The sequence below is a fragment of the Pseudomyrmex gracilis genome, unplaced genomic scaffold (assembly GCF_002006095.1).
Source record: "Pseudomyrmex gracilis isolate BER0280 unplaced genomic scaffold, ASM200609v1 scaffold_3058, whole genome shotgun sequence".
NCBI classification, from domain to species: Eukaryota; Metazoa; Arthropoda; class Insecta; order Hymenoptera; family Formicidae; genus Pseudomyrmex; species Pseudomyrmex gracilis.
The window spans coordinates 1-10,468 of record NW_018023642.1 but is presented as its reverse complement, the minus strand read 5'-3'; the positions used below and the strand labels follow the sequence as shown (position 1 = coordinate 10,468).

At 34.6% G+C, this 10,468-nt stretch overlaps 2 protein-coding genes and 1 long non-coding RNA gene across 6 annotated transcripts; 2 read left to right on the top strand and 1 right to left on the bottom strand.

The window, feature by feature from the left end:
- The first annotated feature begins 1,067 nt into the window (after positions 1 to 1,067).
- On the top strand, positions 1,068 to 6,554 carry LOC109863072 (kelch-like ECH-associated protein 1). Of its 4 annotated transcripts, none has more exons than XM_020443252.1 (7): positions 1,068 to 1,163; positions 3,349 to 3,666; positions 3,770 to 3,934; positions 4,013 to 4,728; positions 4,868 to 5,116; positions 5,293 to 5,591; positions 5,675 to 6,554. In XM_020443252.1, exons 2-7 carry the CDS (start codon positions 3,358 to 3,360, stop codon positions 5,863 to 5,865), a joined length of 1,929 nt encoding a protein of 642 aa, XP_020298841.1. In that variant the 5' UTR covers positions 1,068 to 1,163; positions 3,349 to 3,357; the 3' UTR covers positions 5,866 to 6,554. The 4 variants fall into 4 exon arrangements, with proteins under 4 accessions (XP_020298841.1, XP_020298840.1, XP_020298842.1 ...); XM_020443251.1 differs by having other exon boundaries at positions 1,078 to 1,181; XM_020443253.1 differs by lacking the exon at positions 1,068 to 1,163 and adding an exon at positions 2,401 to 2,767 and having other exon boundaries at positions 4,013 to 4,680.
- On the bottom strand, positions 1,191 to 2,364 carry LOC109863074. The gene is made up of 2 exons (XR_002251283.1): positions 2,291 to 2,364; positions 1,191 to 1,808 (listed from the first exon to the last, which is right to left on the bottom strand). It is a non-coding gene; the product is annotated as an uncharacterized LOC109863074 (long non-coding RNA).
- Positions 6,555 to 6,668: 114 nt separating the features above from the next.
- On the top strand, positions 6,669 to 9,688 carry LOC109863071 (odorant receptor 67c-like). Its single transcript, XM_020443249.1, has 5 exons — positions 6,669 to 8,485; positions 8,754 to 8,853; positions 9,162 to 9,269; positions 9,378 to 9,533; positions 9,619 to 9,688. The coding sequence occupies exons 1-5, from the start codon at positions 7,713 to 7,715 to the stop codon at positions 9,667 to 9,669; spliced, it is 1,188 nt and encodes a 395-aa protein (XP_020298838.1). The 5' UTR covers positions 6,669 to 7,712; the 3' UTR covers positions 9,670 to 9,688.
- Positions 9,689 to 10,468: the final 780 nt, after the last annotated feature.

The window sequence follows — 10,468 nt, the reverse complement described above, 5'->3', positions numbered from 1 at the left end:
TATAAAGTTTATAATTATTATCAATAAAAAAAAGATTATTTTTTGTATTGTAATATTTCGTTATACTTACCTCCATTGTAATGCGTCTCATTCGGAAATGTACATGAAAATCGCACAAAGACTATTGTGGAACTGTTACTTCAAAATAATTTTCATTACAATAATGCACAGATTTATAATTAATTAAAATATTTTCTTCTTCTTTACATAAATTTTCACAATGAAGGATAATTTGCATAATATTATCATTTTCACTTTCATTTTCTAAAAGTATCATACCAATACGTCTTTGCATTATTACAAATTATATATATTACTATTATTTAGTAACACAACTTTTAACTTTACTTTCTTCTTATATTTCTATAGCTGCATTCCGATATTTACTGTCAGTACTAAAAATCTATATTTTACGTCAAATGTGCTATAGATTTCTAGCACTGGGAGTAAATATCGAAACGCAGTTTATGTCACGTGATACAAATGACGTAAAACAAACTGAGCATATATCCAGTAAATGGGTGCGTTCAACTCAACGGTTGAGAGATCATCATTTATAATAGGACTATTCTTCAAAATCTGATGCGGTTCCAAAAGTATGATCCAATCAGAAGTGATTATCTCTCAACTGTTGTGCAACTGTCGAGTTGTCTGAACGCACCCAATCAAAAAGCGCTTACTGAGCGGCTACTTGTGAGCGCTCACTAAGCGCTCACTGAGCGGTTGTGCTTCTGGATGCACCCAGTGTCGCCTATGTATGGGTGCTTTCCAACTACGTACATAGGCGACACAGTGTCCATTAGTGTGAGAAAGAGCATATCAGTATGTCTCACTCACATTAGTGGACACAGTGTTACACAAGCTGCGGTCCGTTTCGTGCTTAATCGCGCATTTATCTGTAGTATATGTCACGTATACTATAGATAAATATACGCTTAAGCATGAAACGGACCTCAGCCACAGTGTCGCCTGTGTACGTAGTTGGAAAGCACCCATTACAACATTGAGTTGAATTGGATGGCTTATGGCGTATGGACTAGCTCTAACCGGTCCAGGAGCCATACACGCACCAAACCTTGAATTGGATGGCTGCTCTCAAGCTTTTCTCTGCACAAATGAATTTCGCATTTCGAATTTCATACTTACTTGTCAAGAATAAATAGGTAACAAAGAATAAATAGGTGAATAAATAGGTAACAATATACATATATTTTCTGAAGACAATTGAAGAAATATGTTAATTTGCTCGTTATTTGTTCGTTATGTTTTATGCATGTAAAAACTTATGTTTATCTCTTTCGGGAAAACAAGACTTTAAAATATTGAAAACAATTTTTCAATATTTAGATCACGTACTATAAACAGGTTAGAAATCAAATATTAGTTTATACCTAGATCATATACGTTCATACATATTCTATCCATAGAATATGTATTACCTAAACATTTTATTTTTCTATAAAAATTATAGAATGTTGTGGATATTTTTCTAAGTGCAAATATTGTCTGAATATTTATTATTTTAATTATAGAAATTGTTAATAGACGTTTGAAGTCGTATATGCAAAACGATTTTTTGTTTTGTGTATACAGCTGAATTCGGAGAACGTGTTCTCAGACATGTATTGCGTATATATAAAATAATATGACCATACATGTACGAGTTGTTCGATTACGTGCGTCGAGGCGAGCAAGCTGCGAAATTTGCAAGTCATTCGTGTCATCTACGGTCACGATTGCTGTTTCAGCGTCGAGTTTTGTAGGAATGAAGTCGGGCCAACAAATTCTTTTGTATTTGTGTGCAGATCCTTTATAAAAGAAAAATGTTTTGCATTATTCTATTATAGCATAAAATTTATAATGTACTGATACTAGTATAAAACATATAGAGCTTGTTTTGAAATTTTCAAAATAGATATTTTCTTATGAGACTTTTCAAAAAGAACATTTTTCTTCCACTTTGCAATTGCAATTGCATTGCTTTTTATGCGATAATAACGCATTTTACAAAAACAATTGAAAATGTGCATTCTTGCCAAATTGAGTTTTTGAAATATATTAAGCTTTAATTACTACATATTTTAATAAAAAACATTTTATTTTAATTAAATAACATGGCCGACAGATACATGTAACAAAGCTAATTTAAGATGCTTATTTTTACATGTCATCATGATTTGTCGACATGTGCGTCGTTTGTGGATATCTTCCGAATACCACTAATTTAGTCGTTTGTTATGAAAAAATCGCTACGTCGCTCTCTCGTACTGCTATCGGTATATGTACGTACAAAGGTACACGGCATATCTACGGTACAAATCGTGACGAAGCGCTCTCGCAGCTCGACGCGGCAGCGACGGCGACAGCCGCGACGAACGAGAGTTTCGCGTTCGCTGCCGCTGTTCAGAGTCGTTTGTACTCTAGTTGTAGCTGGCTGTCTATAATAGACAAGTGGGTGAAGCACGTGCGTATGCAAATCGTTCGTTCGCGCGTATATCGTTCGTTAGAGACACTTACGTTTGTTTAGCTAATACGAACGAGCAAATAAGCAAGTGAATACACGACTTGCTCGGTGACGCCGCGCATCTATCTGAACAGGGCCAGGCAGCTCGAGGTGGAGGATGCCTGCGTCATCGTCTATCAACAGCGAGATCAATCGCGACGGCAAAACATGATCGCTGTTTTATCCGTTTTCTCGTTCTTCCGATTCGCTTTCGTGCCAGTGACTTCTCAGCGTTAGTAAATTGTCCGCGTTTTGGCAAGCCGGGTAAGTGTCATACGCGTGCACGGATTCTGCCCACGTACGCGTGCTCCAGGATGATGACGAGAACAGGGGATGACAATGACGTCGCGAAACGTCGATAGAAACGTTTTTCGATAGTCACGTGCAACGCGATATGATGCGCAACTCGCGTTGCGTGATTATTACTATTATTACACACTGCAGTATGTAGCTCTCTCGGTATAATATCATGGGTTTTTCGCGGATGGAGATTACATCTCGATGTGCTGCGGTAGACTTGACCGCGACAGATATTTTCCGGGAATATAAACCAGATATATATATGTATATATATATACACATGTCATTGCTTAGCTTTATGTGATGCAGCTGTGATATATATGTATATATATATATATACATATATATGTATGTATGTATATGTATATATATAATAGTATATGTCTATGTATATATATAATAGTTACATGTGATAGTGTCAATTTCGAAAAACAATAGATTCTTTCCATTAGTGACTCAAGTTAACACAGTCCCAAATAATAGAAAGCATTCAATGCAATGACAGGATATGTAATAAATATATTTTTTTTCTTGTCACTTCACAGCTTACTTTAATGGATGGAGAGAAAGATTATCAGCAGAAGAAAAGGCCACGGGGTGCCTTTCAATCTCAAAACAATGCGTCAGGTTCATCCCCTATACCAGAGGATGAAACTGATTTGGAGGATATATTCAATACAGAAAGGCATAAAGGTGATCTCGGCGACATGACATTCTGTATGGCAAACTATCTGAAGGAAGCTATGAAGATGATGTTTATGATGCGAAGTCATCATATGCTGACTGATGTGATACTTGAAGTCGATTCCGAACTATTTCATGCGCATAAAGTTATCTTAGCAGCAGCTAGTCCCTATTTTAAGGTATGTTTGTATTAAAATTATTCATTCAGTGCTTGATGTATTCTCCTTCACAAAGAAATACTTAAAATTAAAAAAATACATAATGTTAATTATATTATTCCAGGCAATGTTTACTGGAGGATTAAAAGAAAGTGAGATGACAAGAGTAAAGCTCCAAGGTGTTTGCCCAACAACGATGGCTCGTTTAATGTACTTCATGTATACTGGTCAAATAAGAGTGACTGAGATTACAGTGTGTTCTCTGTTGTCAGCGGCTACCATGTTTCAAGTATGTAAATGCACAGTTGTTGAAAGAAATTGACTCGTCAACTTTTATATTTTTGTAAGTAAATATGTTTCAATACAGGTAAGCAATGTGATAGATGCGTGTTGCACTTTTCTGGAAAGACAACTGGACCCCACAAACGCAATCGGCATTGCCAATTTCGCCGAGCAACACGGTTGCCACGATTTGTATCATAAAGCAAACGAATTTATTGTTCAACACTTTAATCAAATATGTCAAGAAGAAGAATTCTTGCAATTGTCCGCTTTACAACTAATAACACTTGTACGTAAGGACGAACTAAACGTGCAGGAGGAGCGAGAAGTATACAACGCCGTTCTGAAGTGGGTCAAGTACAACGAAGAAGCGAGACGACCCAAGATGGAGCACATACTACACGCTGTTCGTTGTCAATATCTCACGCCAAACTTCTTGCGGGAACAAATGAAAAATTGCGACGTGTTGAAGAAGGTGCCAGCTTGTCGCGAGTACTTGGCGCAGATCTTCAAGGACTTAACATTGCATAAAAAGCCAATTGTAAAGGAACGCACGCCTAATACACCGCGTGTGATATATATCGCCGGTGGTTTCTTCAAGAACTCGCTCGACGTGCTGGAGGGCTACAACGCCGATGACAAAACATGGACGCAGCACGCCAAGCTGATTGTTCCTAGGTCTGGTCTAGGTGGTGCGTTCCTCAAAGGAATGTTCTACGCAGTCGGTGGCAGACACAATTCACCAGGAAGCAGGTTAGCGTTTCGACGCCAACCGTGTGCTGACGTTCCAAATAGACAAATGTAAAATATAGTTATCATAAATAGTAGAAAAGATATTATTAACAAATTCTGCACGAGTTATTACTGCAAACGCTAAAACTTGATACGACTTAAGAATAAAGTTCAAAAAGAATTACACGACTTTTTTTTTTTTTTATAGATACGATAGTGACTGGGTCGATAAGTACAATCCGGTGACAGATCAATGGCGACCTTGTAGCCCAATGTCGGTACCAAGAAATAGAGTAGGAGTCGCTGTAATGGACTGTCTGTTGTACGCAGTGGGTGGCAGTGCAGGTGCTGAGTACCATAACAGCGTCGAATGTTACGATCCGGATCATGACACATGGACCAATGTGAAACCAATGCACATTAAAAGATTAGGCGTAGGAGTGGCAGTAGTAAATAGGTATTAAAAAATATCGGCATTTTTCAAATACGTATACAATTTCAAGTTCTACGATTTAGTTTGGTTTTCTCGAAATACTGCTTCTATTTATTGAGAAAAATGAGCTCATAATGCATTCGATATTTGCGCACATTGCTTATTATATTTTATATAAAAGATATAATCATTTTCAACAGATTACTTTATGCAATTGGCGGTTTTGACGGCAAAGACCGACTAACCTCAGTAGAATGCTATCATCCGGAAAATGATGAATGGACGATGGTGTCGCCTATGAAGTATTGTCGTTCTGGGGCTGGAGTGGCCAGTCTAGGTCAATATATATATGTTATAGGCGGATATGATGGAAAATCGCAATTGAACGTAGTAGAAAGGTACGACACGGAACGAGATATCTGGGAAAACGTCAACAACGTAAGCATTGCTCGTAGTGCGCTCAGTGTCACCGTTCTCGACGGCAAATTATACGCAATGGGTAAATGCAATTTGTACTTCTACTGATATTTATAAATTATTTGAAAAAGCTATGTAAAAAAATGCATATAATTTTTCTATCAGGAGGATACGATGGCAGGTCATTTTTAAGTATTGTAGAAATCTATGATCCAGTTCAAGATCAGTGGACCGAATCTGTGCCTATGACGTCAGGAAGATCCGGCCACGCTAGTGCAGTATCATACTATCAGTGTCCTATACACTGTGATCATTTAGATCACAATAATATTTCCTTAGAAAAACCGCCGTCGTGATACGAAATACTTTATAAATAACTTTCAGACTAGTTAAATGCGTCAGATGTGACGTAGTTCTTTGATTCTCGAGAAAACTGCAATACAAAATGGAAAATGCAATAATGATGGATATATAACTGAGATATTCACAGGTAATTTATCTGAAACTCAATTGAAGAAATATATTACAAAACAGTTAGATGATACACGTGTCATCGAACCGGACCAAGTTTGTTGGCTAATGGCCAGTTGTTTTTGACCGGAACACGGTTAAGTAACTTTTATTTATCGTGATCTTTAGATTTATTGAAGGACCAATTTATTTTATATTCTTTAAAAAAATGCGACTGTAATATAATTTTATATAGCTTTATCTCTTTTTAATTAAAAATGACTGTAATTAATTCTTGTATGTATATAAATGCGTAATGTATATACTCTTACACATTCGAAGAAGATATTTTCAAAAAACCTTGCGAATATTTTTCTGCCAGCATTTAATAACTTTATATAAATTGAGTTGCTATCTTTTTTTTGCCACTTACACTGTGTTATCGTCATAATTTATTTTTGCTGTGTCTTAATGAAAAGATTGACAAAGCAACAAACTGCATCAAAATTAATACTAAGAATAAAAATAATGGAATATAAATACGGTCATAAAAGCCGTTCGTTGTGCGGAAATATGCGGATATATATATGTATAGGTGTCCACATGTAAATTTTTATACATGAATATTTTAAATTGAAATTTAAATTCTTAAAATCATATATCAGGATGATTTGCATCACATATATGAGAGATCCCGTATATCCCCCTAACTAATTTTAAAATATTGCAAAAAAAACTCCTCAGCCAGAAGACGAACCTGGAATCTCCGGCTTTCCGTTGCCTTCCCTAGTCAGTTACCGAGGCACTTAGAGCTTGTCTCGCAATATTCGTATATTATATCGAAGATAGTCTGATAAGTTAATAACGCCCTTCTTCCACCAACGTGATTTTAACAATTAATAAAGAATCCTATCCTATATTTCCGCACAACATCCTGCGAACGGCTCTTATGACCGTATTTATATTTCCTCAGTTTAGAAACTTTCAGAGCCTAAGGATTCTTTATTAATAAAAATAATCTTAAGAAAGGTAAGTCTTACATGCACAGCTATCGAAGCAGCTTCCTTACCTATTCAACAAAAATGCAAATCCAGCACAAGTTACGAAAATGCAAATTGACGAAACAACATATTCCGAAGCCTCGAGAGATTTCTGTTGCATTTTTGCGCTCCACAATACTTGACGGAACGCCATAAGATAATTGTCACGTCGCAGTGTAGGAATAAATAAAGGAAATATGATGGTCATGTCTATAGTTTTAGTAAAGGAAAATAGAAAACAGCGCTTAATTGTATACGTTAAATTATTGCTTAATGTCGTGATGTTTATTTAGAAACTTCTATGCTCCTTTACAATAGTACGTTAAGCGTCCTAAAATTATTATATCTATCTAAAGACGCGCTACACACTTTCATTGTGCGATGATTACAGAACAAATATCAAGAAACAGAATGAAGAAAGAAGAGTATCATCCCATGTCGTCGTAGTGTATGATGTATTAAATATAAAGACCGGAAATACAAATGAGAATAATAGATTTCTGACTATAATTAACAAACAGGAATTCTTCGAAATAGCTTGAAATACAAAAGTCATTTATTTCTGCTTATAAAGAAGACAGTGTATGCGATATTGGGACGAAAAATAGAAATTACGACAAGTAGAAATAGACGGCGTACAAAAAGCAGTCGAAATTACAATTTCGTATCGTTATCAATAATTTCGATTTATCGCTAATACAAACGGATAGAAAATGAATTTTCAAAGTGTGAATATTTTGAACAGTCGAGCAAATATGATCTCTGGCAATTTGTTACCAATGACAGCCGATGATTCGCCGTTTCCAATGATCTGGCGCATATACAGTGGTTTTGTCTGGTTAATACAATTGATCCAGACGATCGCGTTGATAATTGGTGTTATGGTAGTGCCAAAAGAAAAAGCTATAAAGGACGGGACAATTTGCATTGTGGTCACCATAGAAGCGATTATCATGCTCATACCTCTCTACATGCGTAAGAAGTTGATGAGACAGATTATCGAGGAGATGAACGACATCCTGCGAACCGCGGATGACATTATGGAGGACAACGTAAAATCGGTCCTGAAACCAATAATGGTACCGTTTGTAATGTACGGGATGATTGGCGTGATATCCATTACTCTCTGGACCATAACGCCAATTTTGTTAATTTTCGAAAAGAATATCTTTTTCTACGTGGACTACAATCTGCCGACCGCTTTCAGTACTGAACCGTTCTCATTTAGCATCTTGTTCTGGTCAACCGTTCTTATGACAGTTGGTAGTGTGTATCTGTTTCTGAAAAAATTCAGTTTAGACGTGTACATGATGCATCTGGTGTTGCTGCTAACAGCGCAATATCGCTACGCGGCGGTGAAACTTATGATGTTATTTCGAGATCCGCTCGATAATGACAAATCTCGAGAAAAACACTTTTTTACATCAAATCTATGGGCAGAAAAAGAATTACAATCATTATGTCGATATCAAAATAATGTTTTACGGTAAGCACAGTGAAATATGACACAGAAGCCGCGATGATGAGAATAATAAAAAATGACACTTTTAAAATGATCAAGATTTTCATTTTTGAAAATTTATATTTATTTATTTTTTTAATTAAACACAGCTCTGCTTTAAAAGCGCTATTAAAGTAATAGCGCTAATAAATGTTTCCTAAATTTTCACGAAACCTTGATTGATGCTCTCTCTCTTGATGGAGTATCAATTATTTGATATATTTTATAGTTAATAGCATTTAATATGTTTCAGCATATCATTCATGTTAAGGAAGCTTTTATCTGTAAACTTTAGCTTTCTCTATTTAAATAACGTTTTTCGCTTCTGCTTTATAGGTGTCTTGATGAGTACAGTAAGTGATAAATATGACTGAATCTTGGAACGTTCTTGAAGCAATTTTTTAAAAATTGCAGAATTTGTATAGCCGTAGTATATGAAAATAGAAATGAAGCAAATCGATGTTTAAAAAATTGTTTCAAGAAAGGAGCACTTTTTTGACATCGTTTGAAATTGAAACTAGTAAAAATTAAAGTTAATTTTATAAAAAATACTTTAAATTAAAGAGGATAGAACTTATACATAAATATGTATAAGTTTTGATTTTCAGTGTTTTTTTTTTCACTTAAACTTTCTTATATATTTCTGTGCTGTTCTGCTCAGGTACCATCAATGACTTTTATGGAAGGAATATCGGTCACATCGTATGCAATGGGTTCAGTAACGCAATTCTTTTTATTGTGTTCCTCTGTACAAACGTTGTCAGACGCGGTAAGATTTGTTCTTAGCTATATGTCACAAAATTGTTTTTCTTTTAAGAATAAATTATTAATATAAAACTTTACATCTCACATATTTTTTTTTTTTCATACAATGTAGAGTACAAAAATGACAGATAGAGCATTTGAAGAAGGCTGGTATCAATTTGGAACGTCATTGAAACGTACATTTATATTACTCATAATGGCAAATAATCTAGAATGTAAACTTACGGCAGTTGAGAAATTCAATCTGTCTTTGCCTTCATTCATGACGGTAAAATTTATTCCTGAATTATTGCTTATATGTCATGAAATAATTAACATTCTGAAAATTTTTATTAATTTCTAATATATTCTAGATTATGAATCAATCATATTCGATCGCTCTTCTGTTTTTAAGAGCAAAGTAAAAAAACCTTACGCATTCTTACTTCTATATGGAAGAAATAAGTATCATAGAATTTAAAGAAATTTTTTAATTCGATTTTCAAAAACCATAAATATATTTTATAAGATAATTTTATATATTTATTATAGGAAAGTTAGAGAAATATGAATGTGTAATCGATAGTTAATATAATTGATAAACACTCAAAAAAAAGTTTTTTACACATAGACATTCTATAGCTGGTGAAGTATAATTTAATATAATTAAAAATAATAATGATATATGAGATCGTCTCAATTTCATATATAATTGTATAAAACTATATATAACTATACATATATAACTAGATATAAAATTTATTCATGAAACTTTTTTTCCAAGCTTATAATATAAAGAGTGTTAAAATGTTATGATGTGTATGTATCTGAAAGTGTATTTCAAATATATACTTAAAATATTATAAAATAAATATTACGTTTAAATTATATATATATATATATATATATATTTTTTTTTTCTGTTGTAAATTAGAATTTAGTGGCCTTAAAAGATTAAGGATGTTTTATATGTACAATCGTAGCAAAAAGTAGTTGAAATTCGATTTTCGAATATATGCTTTTCTTGTGTAGATTGAGTAATAAAAATTACGCAGAATCTTATCATCAGGGAGTTCAAACTCGCCATATTTTTTGGCTCCGGAAGTTTTAGTAGTTCATTTCGGAGGTTGCCTGGGCCAGGCGGCAGCACAGTCGGTTCCCCTCTCTTCCTCTCTTCTCTCCAGAGATGCCAGTTCGCGGACTTTTGCAGCATGCAGCAGCAGG